At 18.5% G+C, this 25791-nt stretch overlaps 1 protein-coding gene across 1 annotated transcript in view; it reads right to left on the bottom strand.

The window, feature by feature from the left end:
• Positions 1–2297: 2297 nt before the first annotated feature.
• The window catches only part of LOC128965240 (potassium voltage-gated channel subfamily A member 2-like), a 69525-nt gene continuing 46031 nt past the window's right edge, over positions 2298–25791 (bottom strand). Inside the window, exons 2-5 of the mRNA XM_054311890.1 lie at positions 9841–10098; positions 7608–7851; positions 6096–6386; positions 2298–3854 (exon numbers count right to left, since the gene is read on the bottom strand). Coding sequence (XP_054167865.1) covers positions 2298–3854; positions 6096–6386; positions 7608–7851; positions 9841–10098 — 2350 coding nt within the window. The remainder of the gene's footprint in view (positions 3855–6095; positions 6387–7607; positions 7852–9840; positions 10099–25791) is intronic.

The raw sequence follows: 25791 nt of genomic DNA, 5'->3' as shown, positions 1-25791 counted from the left end.
GTTTTATGATTTAAAAAAAATAAAATATTATTTTAATATTTTTTTAGGTTTGTTTTTATTATATAAATACAGTATAAAAGTTACAGTAATTTTTTTAAAACAAAAATAATAATAATTAAAGTTTATTAATTGTTTAAAATTAAGTAAAATATCAATAATAATAATAATAAAAGTTTTAATAATTCAAAATGGCATATCTGTATATACAGTATCAAAAAAATAAATAAATAATCAATGTCCATTACACTATATTGTAAAATAGGTTTACCTGTACCATTCATCAATCATAGCTAGATTATACTGTATCATATAGATATATTAATATAATATTAATAATAATCAAAAATTATTTGAATATATTTAATAATATATTTAATAATAAATTTAGATATTTTTTTTAATTTTTTTATTTTAAATAATAATTAATTTATTAATTATTTTTATTTTTCAATAATCTATTATTTTTTCAATTAATTATTTATATTAATTTACATATTTTTTACATTACATTTCAAATATTATTATTATTAAATAGGCATTTTATTTTACAAATTATTATTTTTAAAAACTTATAGTTTCTAACAATATAATTAATAAAAATTTATTATTTAAATTATTATTATTATGTTGTAACAAAATTGATTTATTTTTTTATTTTTAAAAATTAACAATAGTATACAATAGATTGACACAATTTTTTTTTTAGTTTTTAAAATTAAAATTTTTATGATTAAAACATATTTTAATGTTGTTGTTGATGATTTTTGTTGTAAATTAATTATTTAATCTCAAAATTAAATAAATAAATATATTATTATTTTTAAATGATTATCTAAACTATTAATAAATAAATTATAATTTGTTTGTTTGTTTTACAATAATTATTTGATTGCCCCTAAAAATTATTAAACATTAGATATATTTTTTTGTTTATATTAAAATTGACATAAATTTAATTAACAAATACAAAATAAAATGATTGTTTTTTTTAATAAATATTTTTTTTTAAATAATTTATTGTACATTTATATACAAAATAATGTTTGTTTTTTTAAATTAAATATAAAATAACCATGTTTAGTTGTTTTCGTTGTATCTATAATTTATTTATTGATTTTTTTTAACTTGATCATTTGCTATAAATATTTTTTAATTATTATTATTATTACTACCATTTTTTTAGTTGTCATTATTAGCTAGCTAATATTTACTAACTATTATTATTATTATTAAGTAGATTTATTATCTAAAATTAAATTATTTTAAAATTAAATTTAAATAATTATGTTCAACAAAAAATAAAATATAATAAATTAAAATTTTACTAAAAATTATCAAAATAATTGTTTTTATTTTACAAAATTTTTATAATTAACTAGATAAACAATAAGTTATTATTATTATTATAATTTTTTTTATACATTACATTTTCTAATCGAAACAATTGTAAATATTATTTATTTATTTATTTTTTCATTAAATAATAATTTAAGTATAATAGTAATTATTTAATTAATTTTTTTTTTGAAATTAATTAATTACATTAAAAATTTGTTCTAATAATAATAATAATAACAATAATATAAAGCAATAATAATAATATTTGTTTTTAAAAATAATATCTAAGTATTATTATTATTATTATTAGCTCTAAATAATCACAAATCACATGATTTACATAATTATATAATAAATTAATACATAACCGAAAAAACTAAAAAATCAAAATTTGATTTTTTTAATTTTAGTTATTTATTTAAATATATATTTTAAAAATATAACAAATTAATAGTTTATTTTTATTTAGTTATTGAATAGTTTATTATTATTATTATTATTAACCACATAATAGGTTGATTTGATTGTATCATAATTATTGATTTATTTATTATTATTATTACTTAATTTATTTTTTATTACTATAGTTTATTATTATTTATTAAATTTGAATAAAACACAAATTGAATAAAACATAAAATATTCAACAAAATTAAAATTTAACAATTTATATATATGATAAATAATTTTCATTGTTTTTAATTTAAATTATTTAATCACTATTATTATTATTATTATTATTAATATATATAATTTTTTTAAAAAAGATGATTTAAATGTTTTTTTTTGTGTCACATAAATAATTTTAACAATTATTTTAATATTATAACAATTTATTTGTTTGAATGTCAATCAAAATTTTTCAACAACAAAAAAAAGTTGAATTTTTTGAACAATTAGTTTATTTATATATATTTATATTTTTAATTAAAAATAATTAATTAATTAATTAATTAAATTCAAACAAACAGATGAAACATAACTGCAATAACATTAATCATTGTATGTTTGGCTCTTGAATTGATTTTTTGGGACATTTTCCGACCGCCCGGTGCCCGCTGTGGCGGACATGGAGACGATCGACCACTGCCTCCGCCACCACTACCGATGCCAGCACTGGTAGGTGTGGTTGGCGTCGACGGCGTTCGCGGCGAATCTCCGCCCGTCGACGGTCGTGGACTACTTGACCGACAGTTTAGTCGTTTATTGTTATTATCGCCGGCAGTCGGCGAAGTGTCCGGCGATAGTGTTACGGATAGTCTGGGCGGCGGTGTTGTAGTACAGCCGGTTGGACTACTCGGCTGACTACCTGAGCCACCGGTTTTGTGCCGATGCCTATGACGACTGCCCTGTCGTTGCATTGGCTGCTGATGTGGTGGTTGTTGACCACCACCTATGGGTCGGTTATATGGATGTCCAGCAGCACTACTGCCTATACTACTGGTACCGCTCATAACTACTTCCTGGAGCACTGGAAGGTCAGCAGCACATGTAGTAGTAGTAGTAGTCGGCTCACTGGTGGGCACCGGCATGTAATGCCGAAAGTGATCGTCAAAACTGTCATTATTACTATTATTATTATTAGGATTATTATTAGTATAACTATTACTATTAGGATTGTCTATAATATTCACAGTATAATGGCCTAACTGGCGGCCCATATCACCACTGGCCGTACCTCCAGGAGGTGCTGCTACTACTTGATGTCCATCATTAGTAGTAAACTCACGGCGATTAGTAGCCGTACTTGGATTACGTAGTCTATTGGCGGCACCGGTAGTACTGTCTACCTCCTCGTCCTCATCATTGTCTTCATCGTCATTGTCTTTAGTATTGTTGTCCATATCTTTGATTTCATCGTCACTGCGGCTAATATAGGAGTCACTGTAGGAACTCCTCCTCAACTTACTGGACCCGACATAACCGGGTAAATATGGACACGACTTTACGTGATTGAAATTAGTCGACTGCAGGTCCTCCTGATCCGTCTCCCGATGATAAAAGTAGTTGAAATTCGACACAATTACCGGCACCGGCAGTGCAATGGTCAGTACCCCGGCTATGGCGCACAGGGATCCAACAAATTTGCCCCATACCCCAACCGGTCGCATATCACCGTAACCTACGGTAGTCATCGTTACTACGGCCCACCAAAACGCATCGGGTATGGACTTAAAGTTTGATCGGTCGCTGTCGGCTTCGGCATAGTATACGGCCGATGAAAACAGGACGACACCGATCAACAGGAAAAATATGAGAAGCGCCAGCTCTTTCATCGATGCCTTCAAAGTCATACCCAATATTTGTAGGCCTTTCGAGTGACGGCTTAGTTTGAATATACGGAAGACACGAACCAATCGGATGACCCGCAGGATTGCCAACGATGACGATTGAGAGGACTTGGAGTCGGAAGCCGAATGAAATCGGGGTTCGTCTTCGGGTTTTTCGGCCAACATTGTGGCCAGTGTTACAAAATAGGGTACGATTGCAAAAAAGTCAATGGCATTCATAATGTCCTGTTTTTTTTGGGGTGGGGGTTGGGTTGGGTGGTTGTGTGGGAGGGGTTAGGTTTTTTAAGTTTGATTTTGAAGCACAGGTAGGTATCATATATGTATGATATGATTGATTGATTGCACAGTTAGTTGATTGTTGTTGTTGTTGTTATAGTTGTTGTTTATTTGATAATAGTTTAATAGATTATTATTATTATTATTATTATGTGATTAGCACCGGTAGGTTGTAATTTTGTTGTTGTTGTTGTTGATTAGGTATGAGCCCCCAAAAAAATATATACCATATTTTTGTTGTTGAGAAAAAAGTAGTATTTTTTTTATTATACAGTAGTTATCAAAAAAAATTATTAATTTTTTTTAAATATATATTTTTGTTGTTTTGTTTATTATATTACAAACAAAATTAATAATAATAAGTAAAAAGTTTTAGATTATTATTATTATTGATTTATTTATTTTTTGGTGAAATTATTTATTTTATTTTTAGTATCCAATGTTATTAAAAAAAAATTATTTTTTGTTTAATTAATTGTATCACATATTTGTTGTCAATAGTAGTAGTAGTAGTAGTAGTAGTAGTAGTAGTAGTAGTAGTAGTAGTAATAGATGAACATTAAATAAAAAAAGTAAAAATTTTATTAATTAAATTAATAATTTTGTTTTTTTTTCAATAAAATAATCAATAGTTTAATTTTAAAAATAAATATAACAATAATAATAAAAATTAAATATAATTATTGTATAGTTTTTTATTAAAACAACAAACAAACAGAAAACAAAAAAATCAAACAAAAAATTTTTCATCAATTTTTTCAATCATGCGTTCAGTCAGTCAGTCAGTCAAACATATTATAAAAGATAAAAACTAAAAAAATAAAAAAATATTTCAACAAAAAAAATCAATTTTATAGCCCATAAAACATAAATATCTAAAAAAAATAAAAACTAAAAAAATCTTTAAATCCTTGAAAATTGTTTCAACATTTTTATGTTGTTGTTGTTGTTGTTTAAGGTCTCAAAATATATCTATGTTTTTGATACCTATCTATATATCTATCTATTCATACATTTTTTTGTGTTATATTATTATTATTTTTTTATAAAACACAATATACTGTACTGTATATATATATAACAAAAAAATTTATTTAACAAAAAAAATAAATCAATAGGTATTAAATGTATCCAAAAAAATACCAGAAAAATACCACTAAAATCCTTTAGATTTAAATCTCCAATAAATATATATTTATATTTATATATCATATATATATTTATCGATATAACAAAATACTTGTTGTAAATACTATTTAAATAAAAAACATTTTATCATTTTTTTCTAACTTTATTTAACATTACATAATAAACTTTAAAAAAAACTATATATTGATTGATGACTTATATATATATTTAGATAGTAAGCTATCTATAGACAAGTTTAATACTTATTTTTTTTATAAAAACAATATATTTTTTTAAAATAAAACAAACATTTAAGTTAAAAATATGGAAGATATTAAAAAGCAATTTATATATGATATATACTTTTAAAGTTTTTTTTTTGTAAATTTTAAAAAATAAATATCAGTATATGATAAAAATATAAATTTTTTATGATATATTAAAGTACAGTACTGTATAAATAAATATATTATTTATTTATAAAAAAATATCTATCAATAAATTTATAATAATTAAAAGTAAAAATATTTACTATTAAATAACAATATGGAAACAAAAATTTAATTTTACTATTTAATTAAATTTATAGTATTGTATATTTACTAAATAATTTTAACACCCACCCAAACATACACACACCAACACACACACACACACACACCCACATGCTAACTAACTAACTAACTAAATAAAATTATTAAAACATCACTAAACAACAATAAAAATCAATAAACAAAAATAAAATTACATAAAATAAACAACAACAAAAATGTTAATAAAATAAAACATAACAACTTAAGTAATCACTAAATCAACAAAAACATCACAAAAAAAACCCATTAATTAATTAATAAATAAATAAAAAAAATTAACAAACAAACAAACAATCAAAAAATAAATTAACTATAATTAAAAAAATAAATAAATTATTTATAAAAAAAATTTATTATTATGTTTGAAAAATTGAAAAAATAATTAAAAATTTTTGTTATAAAAAAAACTAAATATTAATAATAATAATAATAATAATAATTAATATTAATTAATTAAATCAAAACAAACCTTTAGGAAAGCTATCTGCGATGGACACGATAGGAAACGTATGATAATTTCAACGGAAAACCATATAATACATACGGTTTCGACTATGAAAAACGGTTCGGTTATCGACGGTACCTCATCCTCGACTACACGGGACAGGTTGGCTGTTATGTTAAATATTTTATAATGTTTGAATTCTGGCAGTGTTTCCAAACAGAAAATCAATATCGACAGTATAATGATCACAACGCTTATGATGGCCACAACACGGGCGGCTTGCGATGATTCCGGATATTCAAATAGTAGCCATACCTGATATTATAGAGTTTAGGGTAGAGTAGGGTAGGGTAGGGTAGGTAGTAGTGGTGTATTTTGATCGGTTTGTCACGTTAATTAGGTAGGTATGTAGTTATTTAGGTAGGTATTGGGTGTGTTAGATAGGTGTGGGGTTATTTAGGTAGGTGTTGGGTTATTTAGGTAGGTATTGGGTGTGTTAGGTAGATAGGGATGGGTTAGGTAGGTGTAGGGTTATTTAGGTAGATATGGAGTTATTTAGGTAGGTATGGGATTATTTTAGGTAGGTATGTAGTTTAGGTTAGGTAACGTATGGGGTATGTTAGATAGATAGGGATGGGTTAGGTAGGTGTGAGGTTTATTTAGGTAAGTGTGTGGTTTATTTAGGTAGGTATGTAGTGGGTTAGATAAGGTATGGAGTGGATTAGGTAGGTAGATAAAAAAAATAAAATTTAAATTAATATCAAAAAATAATATATATAAAAATATTTTTTTTTTGAATATTTTGTATATAATTCTATTATTTGATTTTGACTTTATTTTTAGATATGAATAGTTTTATTATTATTTTTTTTTATTTTAATAATTAATTAAATTAATTAGTTAAAAATTAATTATTAAAACTGTAATTTATTATTTATAACAAATATATATGAATTATTAATGATTAGAAATATTTTTGTATATTAGATCAGTCGGAATGAACACATTATTTATTTTTATTTAAAATATTATTATTATTAATATTTATACAAAAAATATTTTAATAAGATTAACCTGATCAAATATAACCAAATTATCTAAATCCCTACCAAAAAAATAAATAAATAAAATTTATTTAATAATATAATCACTAATATTAACTTAAATATTGTATAGACTCACTATACATATATATAAATAATAAATTTCTAATATTTTATTTAATCTTATTATTATTAATCCTATTATCTTATAATCAATATTATTGTATATATATATATATAATATTTTAGACATTTTTATTTATTTATGATATATATATATATATATAACAAACTAAAACTAAAATATTAAATAAATAAATAAAAATATTTTTTTTAAAAACAAATAATTAATTAATTAAAGTGTGGGTGTGTTTATCACATAATATTTTTTTTCACCCAATCATCACCCAACCCATCCCTCCCGTACCCTTATTGTGTGATTGACATACCGGGTGCCGGGGGATGGGGGCGAGAGGTTAGGGACTATACATACCTTACGTTTCATTTCGTTTTTAGGCAATGGTTTTTCTTTTTCTTTGATAAACCCCTCGTCCTCCCTAAACTTATTGAAGGCTGCTTCACCTAGCTCAAAAAACTTGACCTCCTCGACAAATATGTCCAGCGGTACGTTGACCGGCCTCCTCAGTCGGCCACCCGATTGATAATAGTATAGTATGGCTTCAAATACGGCCCGATTTCGGTCAAAAAAATATTCATTAGTATGCGGATCGTAATACCTGTGCAATCAATCAATCAATCAATAATAATAATAATAATAATAATTTATATTATTTTTTTAAAAATTAATTATAATTTTTTGTAATTTAATTACATTTTTTAAAAAAAATTTTATGTTGTCTAAAAAATATTTAAATATATATAGTTTTTATAATTATTTATGTATACAATATTTATGTATTAATATAATTAGATTATATAATTATTTTTATTTTATATTGATTAGTGAATTTTGTTTCTGTTTTATCATATTATTATTATTATTACTTATTTTATTTTTTATAAAAAAAACTTATTTTGTTACCATAATGTTTGTTATTATTTTTATTTTTGGTGTTGAAAAAGTTATTAACAATTTATTAGGAAAATATCAATATATAGAGTAAATTTTCAATAAAAGTTAACAATCAATATATAAAAATATATACTGTATATATATATTGAAAATAATATATTTTTATGTTATATAAGTTATATATTTTATTATTTCTATTGTTAAACTAGACATAGAAAAACTAATATCTAACTTATAATATTAATAATAATATTAATAGGAAATTGTTTCAACACTTGGCTTAACTATAGTATATATATATATATATATATCATAAATAAAAAAGATTTATTAAAATATAAAAATATTTTTCTATATATATATATATATATATATTATAGATAGGAAAACATTTATAAGTGGGTAAACATTTATATATATATATGATATTATTTATTGATAACTATTTATTGATTAAAAGATGATATCTTAATAAAAATATATACAATTTTATATATATATATATATAAGCATTTTATTTGATAAGATACTTAACTAATATATTTATATAATATTTTTTGAGTCACTATTTTATAATATTTTATTTTTGTTGAAACTGTATGTAAAAAAAAATTCAATAATAATATCGTTAAAAATTTTTGTTTGTTTTTAACAAAAATAATAATTTAGTGTTTATCTAAAAACAATTTATTTTCAATAAACTATGTAATCAATCAATTTGTGATTTAGATTTAAATTGACATTTAATATAAATATATATATATATTATATATATAAATTAAGTATATATTTATTTATATATAAAATAATCAATAATATTGTTAATGGATTTATAAATAGATTAATTTATCACTAAAATTATAGATACAGTAGTAGTAAACAAAACTAAAAATTTTATTAATAAAAAAAATACTAAAAGTAATCAATTATTGATTTATTTTTTTAGAATAATTAGTAAATAATTATAAAATAATTTTTAACTAAATAACAAAAAAAATAATAATACTAATTTTGACTGTAATTTTTAAATTATTTAAATAAATAAAATAGTTTAAAGACTCATATATAGTATATAAATTTTTAAAAAAAAAACTGTAAACTATAAAATAAGTATAAAATTAATAATTAAATTAAAATAAATGTTTACTATTTATATAGAATAATTTAGTCTCATATCAATAATTTTATATATTTTAAAAAAATATATTAATAAACAATATAATAATTTGTTAAAAATTTAATAATAATAATAATACTAATAACTGATATTAACTGACTTAACTAAACAAAAAATTGTAGATTAATTTAATAATAAATAAATAAATAAAAACTAAACAATAAAATAACACAACATAATAATAATTATTATTGTATTATAAATTTATTATTTTAATTAATCTACAATTTTTGTTTTAGTTAATATCAGTTATTATTATATTAGTTATATATATAGTATATAACATAAACTACACAAATAAAAAATTACGATAAATAAATAAATAATTTTTAAAAAACTATTATTATTAATTAATTAATTAATCTGATTAACCTATTCTATCTATTTTTCTAATTATTTATACTATATTTTTGTAATAATAATAATAATAATTAAAAAAACATAAGTTTAATAATAGTAATAATAGATACATATTAATTAGCTAAATAAATAATTTAGCATCAATCAAGCACCTACCTAATACGTTTGGCCGGATCGCCTAACAATGTACTGGGAAACTGTTGCAATGTACGTAACTGTGTCTCAAATACCAGTCCCGACACATTGATGGTAACCCTTTCGCACAGTTCATGCCTATGGTGTAGGGGTTCAAATTTTGTACGCTGAGCACTGGGACCGCCATCCAGATCCAGATCCGACCCCCGCCTGGCCAGTCCTTCCTCATTACAGCCACCCAACAGTCCCTGATCATCCTGACTGATTTTAGGCAACGATCTACACAAACATATAATAAATCCAACGATTATACCGGCAATTATTAATAGTAGTAATAGAGCTGGCATTTTCATATGGGGAGGGGTTAGGTAGTTTTTAAGGGACAGTTAGGTTTTTTTGTTGGTGTTGTAGTCATTATAGGTTAGAAAACTGTGGGATATCACTGTTTGAATATATCATTTAATATATTTATAGTATAGGTATATATATAGATAGATATTTAATATATAAATAGATAAAACACGACATATTATATAATAATACTAATAATAGTTATTATTATTATTATTAGTAGCATTTAAATCACAATTTTTATTAATTTATTTTATATATATATATATATATGAGGGACAGTTAGGTTTTTTTTGTTGTTGTAGTCATTATAGTGTAGAAAACAGTGAGATATCATTATATATATAGTGATATATCATTTAATATATATATATAGGTATATATATAGATAGATAGATAAAACACGACATATTATATAATAATACTAATAGTTATTATTATTAGTATTTAAATCACATTTTTTTTTAAAAAGTAGTGTTTAATTGTCTACTAATTTATTTATCAAATTTTGTTGTTATAATAATTATTATTATGTAAGTTATTTTTTTTAAAGCACTGGTATGTTGTTGTTATTAGTAAAGCATTTTTTTATCATTTAGGATATGACATCCCTGTTTGTTAGTACAGTATGTATACTACAGTATATATATATATGTGTATATATACTGTATATATGTCTGCTCAGGGATGCCATATGTGTGGTTAGTATTTAGTTAGTACAGTATATAGTATAGTAGTCTCAAAATTAAGTGTATGTTATATTATCAACGATACAGCAATTATTTCAATTACAAGTTAAGCACTTTATTATTACAGTATTATTATTATATTTAATATCTAAATATACAGTACATATTGGATGTATATATATATATATTGTTGGGTATATACCCAACAAAAAAACATGTGTGTGTGTGTGTGTGACTAACTAACTAAATACAGTGTTTATTAATAGACAGCACACCCGGCATGACATGGTATGGCTCATACATCCCATTAGACATCCCATCCCATACACCACATCACTAATCTCTCATATCTATACAAACAATCAATTTATAGATAGATAGACAGACAGACAGACAGACAGAGAGAGAGAGAGAGAGAGAGAGAGAGAGAGAGACCTCCCGTTCCCATCAAAAAATTATTTTAATATCAAAATATATGTGTTTACTATGATATCAAATTTTGAATAGATTTTTAAAATAAGATAAAATATTTTAGAAAATAATATTTAAAAAAAAATTTGAATTTTCACAAAAACATTAAGATTTATTAATAGATTTATTTTATATAATTTTATTTTATTTTTTTCATTTAGTCATATAAATGTCACATTTTTTTTTTGGATAAATAATTTAGATATATTTAAAAGTCAAATTAAATTAGTAGTTAAACACACATATAATATAATAATTAACACTTAATGTTATTTATATATATATTAAAATAATTAACACTTAGATACCAGATATATATATATATATATATTATTGTTAATAATGTTTGCTAAATATTAATTAATTTTTTAGCGCATTGTTTTAAACGTAATATAATTTTATTATTATTATTAATAATAATAATACTAAAACATGATAATAATAATAATTACTATTTATTATTAATTAATTAAAACAATTACACACAACAACAACAAAAATACAGTTATTTTTTGAGTCATTTAAATTAAAGACAAACAAACAAACAAATAAAACAATATTTCAATATTTATTACACATTTATTTTTTTTATTTATTAATAATATATATTTATTTTCAAATATATTTTCAGTGACAAAACTATTTATAATTTTCAAAAAATATATATTATTTATTAGTAACACATTAATAATTATTTAAACATATTTAATACTGTATATATTGATATATATATATAAATATTTTTAGATACTCAACAAAAATTTATTAACACCACTAATATAATAATAAATAAATAATTATATGATTTATTATTGTTTAGTATACAGTATTTTATTTTATTTTTTATATATATATTTTTTTTGCTAACGCACGACAAATTGGTTTTTATTATAATAACTTATATATATTTTATGCCAAAAAATTATTTTTAAACACATTATTGTTAATACATATTATCAACAAAAAAATATATTTATTGAATGATTTTTTTTTGATATTTGAATAAATGAAACATGAAATATATATTATGTATAGTTTTAAATATATACCAATAATTGATTATTGATTATCGTTATTATATTAAATTAATTAATAATAATTTTCAAATGTCATATATTTTTTTATATTTATAGATTTTTATTTAAAATTTATTATTGAATGAATAATAGAGTCAATTGAAAATTAATAATGCAAATTAAAATTTTTTGTTATTATTAATATATATATATATATATATATATATTTGGTTATTATCTTTATATTGATAGTAGTCATAGACATTATAAAATATTTATAAACAATGTATTCACTATAATAATAATTATTATTAATATTATTAATATTATTAAACATTTTATTAAATACTTTCTATTTTTAGATATAATTTATATATAAAATTTATAATAATTTCAATATACTATAAGTACATTTAATATTATAGGCAATATATATATTATTTTACTATAATATAATTAATTTTATTGAAATTATTATTATTATTATTAGTATTATATTATTATTAGTATTATATTATTATTGATAATAAATTATAAATAGTTGGCGCAATTAATTGTTGACATTTGAAAATTTAGGGTCAATTTAATTACAAAACAAGTAATAATATGTATTTGGTTTAAAAAATATATATTATTATTATTAAATTTTTAACAAAAAAATAACAAATATTTTATATGTATTTCCATTTAGACACACATTTAGTAATAATAAAAAATATAATAATCAACAACAAAAAAAAATGTTTATAAAACTTATTATTATTATTGTTGTTATTATTATTATTATAAAAATGTTAAATCTTTACATTACAAATATACTATATATATATATATATATATATATATATATATATATATATATATATATATATAATAGTATGTATTATACTGTACTTTATATTAATAGTATATATACTATAATAACATAAAATACAGTACATAGCTATACATTATTGATGATAACACATAGGCTTTAAAGTAGGACTAGTGTGTTGTTATTGTTTTGTTTTATTTTATTTATTTTATTATTTTTTTGAGTACACTATTTGTATAAGGATTTAGCTTCTGGATCCCAGTGCTCACTCACTTTGTGTGTGTAGCAGTGTGTATGTGTTTGTAATTCATTCATTCACAAACACAATATATAAAAATGTCGTTAAATATATGGCATATCTATTGTACTGAAGTTTTTTTCCTAACTGTATATACGTTTTAGTACAATAAAATGTATAGAAATAAAACAAATATTTTTATATATATAACTGTTTGAATAAAAGACTTTTATATATATATATAATACTGTATATTATTATTATTATTATTTTGATTTAAGTTAAAGTTATTTTTGTTTTGTTTGTTTGTCTTATTTCAATGGTATACAATATAAACTATAATATACTAACACACACACACACACACACTATGTTTTATAATAATAATAATAACTTTATATTATATTAGTAAACAATATTTTTAGTCAAAATTTTTTAAATATATAATTTATATATATATATAGAGAGAGAGAGAGAGAGTCAATAGACATACACACACAATATAATAGTAACTATTTGTTTGATTGAATAGTAGTAATAGTCATTTAGTTAATATACAAACAAAAAAAACAAACATTAAATCACAAATCACTACAAATATCGGTGATATATATACAACTTGTATATATATAATGTATATATATAACGTATATATAACAACAATGTATATATATAACTTATATAAATGTTTCGTATAAACAATATATATACATATATATAATAAAATATTTACAAAATAAAACTATTATTGTTTTTATTAGACAGTACTTCAAGTTTAAGTACAATATTACTACTATTAGTATTATTATTATTATTATTATTATTATTATTAGTAGTAGTAGTAGTAGTAGTAGTAGTAGTAGTAATGTAGTAGTTATTTAATATTAAAATAGTAAAACAATATTATTGTTAAATTAATAAACTATTATAAGTATAGTATCAATAAAATATAAATTATATTAAATAAACAAAATTATTATAATAATTATTTTTTATTCTAGTTTAATAAAACACAATTTATAAATTTTATTAGTAGAAAATTATAATATTATTAATAACAAATAATTTAGTCAAACACATTTTTCAATAATATTAATAATAAAAACAATTAAATACTTCATATATTATAATATATATATAATAATTTAAAACTTTGTTTAACAAAATATTGCATATTTGTAACATTAATTAAATATAATATAAATGCAAAAATTTTTATTAAAAAATTTTTAAAAAATTTTGCGCAAACACACAATAGAAATAATAAAATTATTATTACTATTAAAAATATAACAGAATATTCTATATTATTATTATTGTAAATATTTTACTTTTTTAAAATTATTTTTTTTTTGATTATAAATTATAGATACTGTATATGTGTTTGTATTATAGGAATCGTATTATATTTATATATATATACTGTCTGTATATGACATTTGGCTTAAAATGTACTAAAAATATATAAATTTTTTCACTAATAATAATACTATGATATCGTTTTTGTTCACATATTATTATCAATAATTTGTATCACTGTTTATGTGTGTGTGTGTGTGTCTGTGACTGTTTTTGTATAGCAAAAAAATAAAAATAATAAAATTATTTATATAAAAAAAATAAAAATAAATAAATTGCACATATATACTAGTATATATAGATTTTTATTTCACTGCGCAACCATTTTATTGTATGTATCATAATATCTATGTTTGTGTGTATGTATGTATGTGTGTGTGTGTGTGTGTGTGTGTGTGTGTGTGTGAGTGTGTGTATATATGTTTGTGTGTATGTATGTATGTGTGTGTATGAGTGTATATCTATATGTATATATGTATGTATTTGTTTATGTGTGTATATATGTATGTATTTGTGTGTGTGTGTGTGTGTGTGTGTGTGTGTATGTATATATGTATTTGTGTGTGTGTGTGTGTGTGTGTGTGTGTGTGTGTGTGTGTGTGTGTGTGTATGTATATATGTATTTGTGTGTGTGTGTGTTTATGCGTGCAAGTGAAAACATAAAATAATATATTTGTTTGATTTAAATAGTGATATATAAATTATATATATATATATAATTATGGTTTTTTTGATTTATAAAGAAAATAATAAATAATAATAAAATAACAAAAAAAACTATATTAAAGTTTATGATTTTATTTTAAAATTTTAATAATATATCATTTTTAATAAATCTTTTTATTTATAAAAAATATTAATTTAATAATCTATATAATTATAACTAATATTTAAACTATTAAATGTATAATTATTTCTAATTTTTTTGCATTTTTATGCTAACAATATAAAATAAATTTAATATTTAAAATTCAATATAAAAATTTTTTATTTAAATTTTTTATATTAAATATTTATTTCTATAAATAAATAAAAATATTTTTATATATTAACTATTAGTTGTGTGCATTTGACATAAATATATGATAATATAATATTTTTAAAAATATAATTTTACAAACAGTATAATAAACATGTTTTATATATAGTGTATACAAAAAATTTAATAAATAAAATATGTATGAAATTTTTTTGAAATTTATTTATGCAGATTTTGATAAAATTGGAAATATATTAAAAATAATTTAATTTTTTCAAAAAAAAAAATTAATATTTAAAACTAATATTCAAATAAGCTATAATATTATATATATATTTATACAAACTTATTATTGAAATATAATAATAATTTTTCAACAACAAAAAAATATTGTTTAAAAACTGTCATATAATTATTTTTTTAGTGATTAATATATATCTAATTAAAACTAATTATAATTATGTTTTTTATCATCAAAACAAAAATATATAACTAATTATTTAAAATAAAATATCTATAATTAATTAATTAATTTAAAAAACGCTCTAATATTATACAAACAAACAAACAAAATCAAAAAAAATATATCTATTTTAAACATTATTTATTTTTGTCAAAAAAAATTAAATTGTGTTGCAATTAAATAACATGTGTTAATACATGATTATTAGTATCTAATTTTAATTAATTATTTTATTACTAATTTTTTTAAAGATATAATTATAAACTGTTATATATATACACTCACACACTATATATTGTCATTATATTAATAATAAGCAAAAAAATATAAATAACTTTCAAATAAACTGTATTTTATTATATGATAGTATACTCTATTTAAATATACATAAAATAATACATAAAAAATTTAATGTACAAAAAATATTATATATATATAACTATATAATTAGATTTGAAGCCAAATATTTATATATATATATACAGTATAACCAATTTTCAATTGACGTTTTAGTTTTAAAAATATATATATATATAAAACATTTTATAGTTTAAACGTTTAGTATAACAACAATCAATCTCTTTGTTTACAATTATATATATAAATATATTTTTTATTGTTATTATTAAATAGTTTTTCAAAAAATAAAAATTGTAATATAATTAATCTCATTATGTTTTTTTTTGAAAAACATTATAATACACAATGGATATACTATTTGTATATTTAAAAAAAACGTTTAAATTGAAAATAAAATACTTAAAAATTAATAATACATTTTTAAAATAAAAAATCTATTGTCAATACCAATGTGTCTAATAATTAATTAATTAATTAATTATAATTTAGTCAGAAAAAAATATCTAATAAGATATACTTAAAAAATATATAATAATAATAATAATAATAATTTTAATTATATTTTTAAAAAAAACTATAATAAATATATAATATATATATATATTTTGGGTGTTGTATATAAATAATTAGATTTAATGCTATTTTTGGATAATGCAAATTCATAGTAAAATAAGTGCCAATTTTTTTTTTGTTTAATAAAAATTTTATTAGTATTATATATATATATATATACACACTATATATTTATATATATATATTATTAGCATATTAGCAGCAAATAACCACTTTATGCAGAAAAAATTATATTTTTTAGATGCATTAAAAATTATTAAACAAAAATTTTTTCTTTATTATAATCTCAGATTACAATCATTAAAAAAATCTAAAAATTCACTGAAAAAAAATTAATGCAAAAAAATAAAAATTTAATACTATTAGCATGTCGTGTGTGTGTTGACGACAAAAATTTAATTAATTTATATATATATATATATTTTTAAATATAAATAAATTTTTAAAATATATATATATATATATATTACATTCAAAAAATAGGTCTTAACCTATAGGATATAAATATATTATTTTTAAATTAGTTTTAATATATTTTACTGTATATTGATTTAAATGCTTTTAAAAAAAAATTTAATTTAATATATATTAAGTTTTATATAGCTTAAAAATTAGGTAATTTAAATTAATGCAAATTTTGTTGTATGTGTGAATAATTTTACATTTAATTTATAAAAGTAAATTTATGTAAAATTTTTTAAGTTTATTAGTTTAAATTGCATAATATATATATATTACTTTAGAAATTATATATACACTATATATATTGTATTTACAATAAATAAATGCAAATTTTATTTAAATTCAAAAAATATTTCTTAAATTATATTTTTTTTGTATCATTTGTTAATTAATTAACATATTATAAAACTTATTATTATTATTATTATTATTTCAATTGGGAATATAAAACACTTACGATTTATATATTTAATTAAAGTTTAATTATTTGAAAAAGTTTCAATTAATAAAAATATTTTTTGATATATTTATGATAATAATATTAATAATAATAATTATTAATTATATTTTAATTAAATATCACTTTATTTATTAATTATTATTATATTAAATAAAAATCAATGTTTAATACAAATGATAATAATAATAATAACTAATTAAATCAAAAAATACTAATTAGATTATAGATATATATATTAATACATCTATTCATACAATTTATTATTTATAAATTATATACAAAAACATAGGCTATCTATCTATCTATCTATTCATTCATCTATTAAATGAATGAAATAATTAAATCAAATGATGTTATAATCCTTTTATAAATCACATGATACATGAAAGTATTTTTATATATATATATGATAATAATAATAATATCTAATACAATACAGTAGTTATTACATATTATATATATATATATATATATATCTTATACATTCAATATATCTTTAGTAATATGTCCTTGATAAATTAATTAAATTAATTTTTATTGGAGTTTTATTTTTCCATCTCTACTTTTATATATCATATATGATTAAATTTATTTAACTATATATATATATATACTGTATATTATATAATAGTAATATATATATATATAAACTGTATATACTGTACCTAAATAGCATTACTAGTAGTTTCTAACCTAATATTTCTAATATAAAATAAAAAAAATAATACAACTGTACTTAAAATCATATTATCAAATAGATTATAATTTATATATTACTGTATTTTACTGTAATTTATATATTATATTATATTAAATAACATTTCTATTTAAACACTAATATACTGTACTAATAATACTTATAATATAATAGTTAGTTGTGTTGGATATTTATTAGCATATTATATATTAATATACTGTATATACTGTAATATTAGTAGTATTATCTATTATAATCATTTAAGTTATATTTATATGATTTTTATTTAGTTAATGATATTATTATACCCTTAATCAACATTTAATTGAATAATGTATTAATGCAATCATGTTTGATGTGTGTGTGTATGTATGTGTGTTTGTATGTATATGTGTATATGTATGTGTGTTTGTATGTATATGTGTATATGTATGTGTGTATGTATGTGTGTGTATATATATATGTGTGTGTGTGTATCTATGTATGTGTATGTATCTATGTATATGTATATATATATGTGAGTGTGTGTGTGTGTGTATGTAATACTGCATAAAATAAAATTTAAGTCCAACAATAAATTGAATAGTAATGTTTTAACACTAATATAATATATACTGTAAATATCAATATAATAAAAAAATAATAACTAATATTTAGTAGAAACTTATGTAAATTATATTTAATGTAATTACTATAAATATAACTATATATATATATATATAGTTTATTATAGTAATAGTTTAATATAATTAATAAATATTATTATTATTGAAATATAATACTCTAAATATAAATATAAATGTATTGACAAAAAAAATCAAACAATTTCTATACCAACACAACAACAACAACAAAATAATTAGTTATTAAAAACTAATAATAATTATTAATTATTTTTTTCTATTACTATATATTGTTTTAATTACTATTTATTTATGTATTTTTATTTATTTTATTTTATTTTTCTGAAAAACATACTCTGGTTTCTGATAGTCATAATCTTGAAATATTTCTTGAGGTATAGCCTCCTGTCTCTCAGCACCTTTAGATGACCAGATGCCCAGTGCTGCCATTGGTTTGTCGATAATAATAATAATAATAATAATAGGATAGTATAACAACAACAATACAGCTATTATTATTAAACATTATAGATTAAAACACATTAAATAACACTAGTATATATATATATACTTATATATTTAATTTTTTAAAATGATTGTACTAGGTCATTATTATTATCATTTATTAATTAAACAAAAAAAATTAGCAAGTACAAACAAACAATTGTAATTTTACTAATAATAATTATTTATTAGTTTTTTTATTTGAAAAAAATAAATAATTTCTAAATAATTATTAAAAACTTTTATATATATATATATAAAAGTTTGTTAATTTTTTTTTATATTATAAAGTTTATAAATATTTTTATGTGTGAAACATAACTCAATTGATATTTTAAAAAAGTTAATAAATAATTTGTCAAAAAAAAAATTTGTTGTTTGTTTGTTGTTGGCGTTAAAAAATATTTTTTTTTATGTTGAGATAATTGATGATTAAAATAAAAATAGCAAATATTTTTGTTGTTGATAACAATTATAGGGGGGTATTGAAGATAATGACACACACACACAAAAAAATCATCAAAAAAAATGTCATATAATTTATTATTAATATATATACTATATATATATATCCCACCAAAAAAAATTTATGACATAAACACATATAGTTTTATTATTTTTAGTTTTAATAGATGATAGTTTATAATAATAATAATAATAATAAACTGTATATAAAATTTTTGTCTATTACTTGACAAATACAGTAATGTTGTTGATTATTATTAATAATATAAAATTATATATATATATATATATATATATACAGTATATAATATATATAATATATTAACCCTACAAAATAAACCACATATACAGTACACTAACACATAATGATTATAACATATTTTTAGTTTCATAAATAACTTATAGTATAAAAGTTATGATGATATATAAACTTATATATATAAGTGTATAGTATAAACCACATAAAAAATTAATCAATAAAGTTATATATAATATATATATATATATATATATATATAGTTGACAACAAATTATTATTATTATTAATAATACAGTATTTAATAATAATAATAATAATTTTATGAAATAGTTTAATCAAGTTCAAATTACTATGTCTATTTGATTTGTTAATTGCATTATTATTATTATTATTATCAATAGATTTATTATTATTATTATTATTATATTAATAATAATAATCAATTTATTTATTTATTTTTTGTGGTTAGGATGTATGGTTTGATTTTGTATAAAACACATTAATTAACTATTTATTTATTTATCATTTATTATATTTATATATATTTTTTTCTGTATGTCTTATATTTCATTTGATTCAACAAATTATTATTATTTTTGATGAATAATGTGAATAAAAATATTATTTATAATTGATTGATGATTAATATATATATATATATATATACAGAAAATTTAGTGATAATTAGTTATATTGAGTATAAAATTACATTAATTATTATTATTAATTATAAAATCCCAAACAAATAACACTATTTAACCATTTATACAAAAATATAATAATATATTAATATTATTATTATTTTGTAAAAAAAATATTAATCAAACATTAATTAATTAAAATAATTCACAAATAAATAACACATTATTTTTTTAAAAAAAAATAATTCAAATAATAATAATATTTATATAGTATTTCAAATAATTGAATTAATTAATTAAATAGTAATAAAAATAAATTTAAAAATAGTTTGCTATCAACACAATAACATTAATATTATTATAAATACATATTGAAAAAAATCATAACATATGTTACACACACACATCAACACATAAAAACCAATTTTTGTTTTTTTTATATTTTCAAAAAAAACTATAATATATAATATATATTTATAATTTCGAGGACTAATTGATGTATCGTTTAAATTAAATAAAAAAAATTAAAAAAAAACTGTAAACGTAATTAAGATTTAATTTTTTTTTAAAAAGCAAAATAGATCTTTAAATAAATATATATAATATTTATATATTTATATATAACACTTGAATATAATTAGTTTTTTTTGTGTGATACACATTGAAAAACTAGCTATTAATATGCAATTAATTACACACTTATATATATATATATATATACTGTATTTACACCAACCAACAAAAAAAACGGGATATAAAATCTTAAAATTAATTAGTTATCCCATCTATTTAGACAATATCACACACGCACATGAGCACCGGTAGGTTATTATTTTATAATTATCAATTATACAGTATATATATACTGTATATATATATATATATATACTTTAAGTATGTATTTATTATATCACATGTACTGTATATATATATATGTTAATAATAATACACTATATATATATTGTAATTATCTATTTGAAATAAACAATATGTACTGTATGGGCAAAAAACAATATTTTTTGTTGTATGTATATCATATACACAGTACAGTACTATCAAGTGTATATTGAGACTATGTATATTGGCACCGGTAGCTAAAAAAAATAATAATTTTTTTTGAGTGTGTGTGTGTGTGTGTGTGTTTGACACAATGTGTGTGTGTGTGTGCGTTTGAGATATATATATATATATTAATACTGTATATGATATGATATATATATATATTCACAATTGACGACATAATTTTATTTTTTGCATAGTTAGTTATGTATATATATATATATATATATATATATATTGTATATACATCTATATATCTAATATAATATATATATATATATATATATATATTGTATATACATCTATATATCTAATATAATATATATATATATATATTTATAGTTAGGATAGGATAAAGAGAGTAGTTAGTCAGCGAGCTCAGGGAGATCAGGGATAGAGAGCATACATTTCCTCTAAATATTTACTATATATATATATATTGTTTATATATATATATATAGTATACAGAATATTCTGTATATATATATCTATGTATTAAAAACATATGATGTGTTTTTATGTAGTGCTGTAAACACTTTTTTTATATAGTTTTTTTTAATCATCATCTTTTAAATGTGATATATTATATATATATATATATATATACAGTATATATATATGGAAAGTCATGGATTCGGCGCCTGTATCTTAAATATATACAATATATATATATAATGAGAAACTATAGTTTTATTTAGTGTGTCTATGTGTGTGTCTATAAAATGTATTGTTTTATTTTTAAACTTAAAAAAATCAATTAACTAAATGTTTGAAATGTTTATCTAGCTTGATTTTTGTATTTTACTTTTTTTAAAAAAATAAAGTTTGTAAATTGTATTTTTACAAAAATTTAATTAACTTATAATAATAATTATTATTTATATATAATAAAGTTTTTTTTTCAAATAAAATAATATTTAAATATACATTGTTTTATTACAATATATATATATAATACAATAGACTATTATAATATATATATATATTTAATATTATAAATATTTGTCTAAATATTAATGTCATATTATAATAATAATAGTGTAAATAATTTTAAATTTACTATACAATCTATATATTTATATACATATATATATATATATATATATATATATATATAGTTGTTTATAACTATATATTTATAGCATATACATAGCATATAAATTTAATTTTAAAAAATAATAATAAAAAAAATTTTTGGCAGCACGTCAGCTAAAATATATAAAAAAAATATATTTTATGGGATTTTAAGGCTACATATATATTAAATCAAATATATATATATATATATATATACAATATATTTGCACATATCATATTAAAATACTGTACATAAAATAATCATAAAAAATGTGATCTAAATATTTTGCGTGGCACACAATTTTAAAATTATTATTATTATTATTTATTTATCTACTACTGTACTTTATTTTCAAAATCTAATTATATATATATATATATATATATGTTGTATATGTTATATAAATATATATACAGTATATATATACAGTATAAATACCACACATTTTATTAGCTTAAAAAAAATAATAAATATATAAATGTATAATAATTTTATTTTTAAATATTAATATTATTATAGTCATTATACAATGTAAATTCATAGAGTCAAGTGTGTGTGTGTGTGTGTGTGTTTGTATGGGTGGGTGTGTATGTATGTATATATGTGTACAAAAAAATATGGGTGACTTACTGTCTATTTGTGTTATTATGTTATAGTATTTGTAGAGATTAGGTAAATATGAAACTATAGTATTACATAATTTTTTTCACTCAATTTATTTATTATGTATGTCTATGTGTTTGCATACAAAAAATTATTATTTTTGGCTAAAAATAGTTATATATTTTTTTCTAATAATCATATTATGTGTATGTGTATGTGTATGTGTATGTGTATGTGTATGTGTATGTGTATGTGTATGTGTATGTGTATGTGTATGTGTATGTGTATGTGTATGTGTATGTGTATGTGTATGTGTATGTGTATGTGTATGTGTATGTGTATGTGTATGTGTATGTGTATGTGTATGTGTATGTGTATGTGTATGTGTATGTGTATGTGTATGTGTATGTGTATGTGTATGTGTATGTGTATGTGTATGTGTATGTGTATGTGTATGTGTATGTGTATGTGTATGTGTATGTGTATGTGTATGTGTATGTGTATGTGTATGTGTATGTGTATGTGTATGTGTATGTGTATGTGTTATCAATTTATTGAATAGAAAAATTAAATATTTACAAAAAATAAAAAAAAATATAATAGTACATTTAATATTAAGAAAATATTATTTTTTATTTTTTTAAATATTGTTGACTATGTTTAATATTACATTGTATTAAATTTTTTTAATGTTTGTTATATTATTATTATTATATAGTATTAATTCAATGCATTAGTAAAATAAATATTTTTTGTTAACTTTATATATATATATATGTTATAGAGTTATATAAGTAAACAAATAATAAAAATCATAATTTTTTTTTATAACATTTGCACAATTAATTTATTATTTATAAATATACTTCAAAAAAAATCGTAAATTTATTTTAGAAAATATAACTTTAAAATAGATTTTTTTAAATATTAATTATTTATAAGCAATAAATTTTAAATTTTTTTAATAAAATCAATAAATACTGAATCAAACAAAATTAGTAAAATTTAATTGTTTAATAAAATTTTATTAAATAAATAAAATTTAACTTAATTTTTGTTAAAAAAAATAAATTTTAGTAAATGTAATAAACAATTGATAATACAAGATAAAAGAGGGCAATACGTTAGTAAATTTTTTAATAAATTATAATAAATACAATTTAATAATAAATATATTTATTAAATAACAAATTATTACAAATAATAATTACTTACAACTACTTATAAAAAAAAAGTTATAATTAATTAATAAATAAATAATTATAAAATATTATTGCCATAATTTTTTTATTAAAACTATTATGAATTATTAAGAAAAAATTGATTTAAAATAATGTAAAACTTAAAATTCTAAAATTTAAAAATTTATTGATTAAAAAATATATATTTATTATATACATAAATAAATAAAATAAAAATTATCATTGTTTTGCACATTTGGTTAAAATTAAATTAAATTTATATTACAATTTATGGCTAAAAATATTAAAATAACTATAAAGTATTTATGTTAAAAAATCTATATATCATTTTCAAACTAATTTGTTTAATCTATTGTAAATAAACCACAAAAATATTATTATTATTTTAATAATCGTGAAAATATTAAAAAATTTTAATATCATGGTCCAATTGATATATTATATTAAATTTAATATATAGTTATTTATCAACAAAAAAAAAACAATACTAATTATGTATAATTATTATTATTTTTAATTATTAGTACAAGAAAAATTAATTACTAAAATATTTTAATTTTTTGTACAAATTTTTTTTAATAAAAAATTTTAATTTACATAATATTA

Source organism: Oppia nitens, unplaced genomic scaffold (genome assembly GCF_028296485.1).
Source record: "Oppia nitens isolate AA-2021 unplaced genomic scaffold, nextdenovo-longstitch-racon4-pilon3 scaffold16_pilon_pilon_pilon, whole genome shotgun sequence".
NCBI lineage: Eukaryota > Metazoa > Arthropoda > Arachnida > Sarcoptiformes > Oppiidae > Oppia > Oppia nitens.
This window is presented reverse-complemented; position numbering and strand designations above follow the sequence as displayed.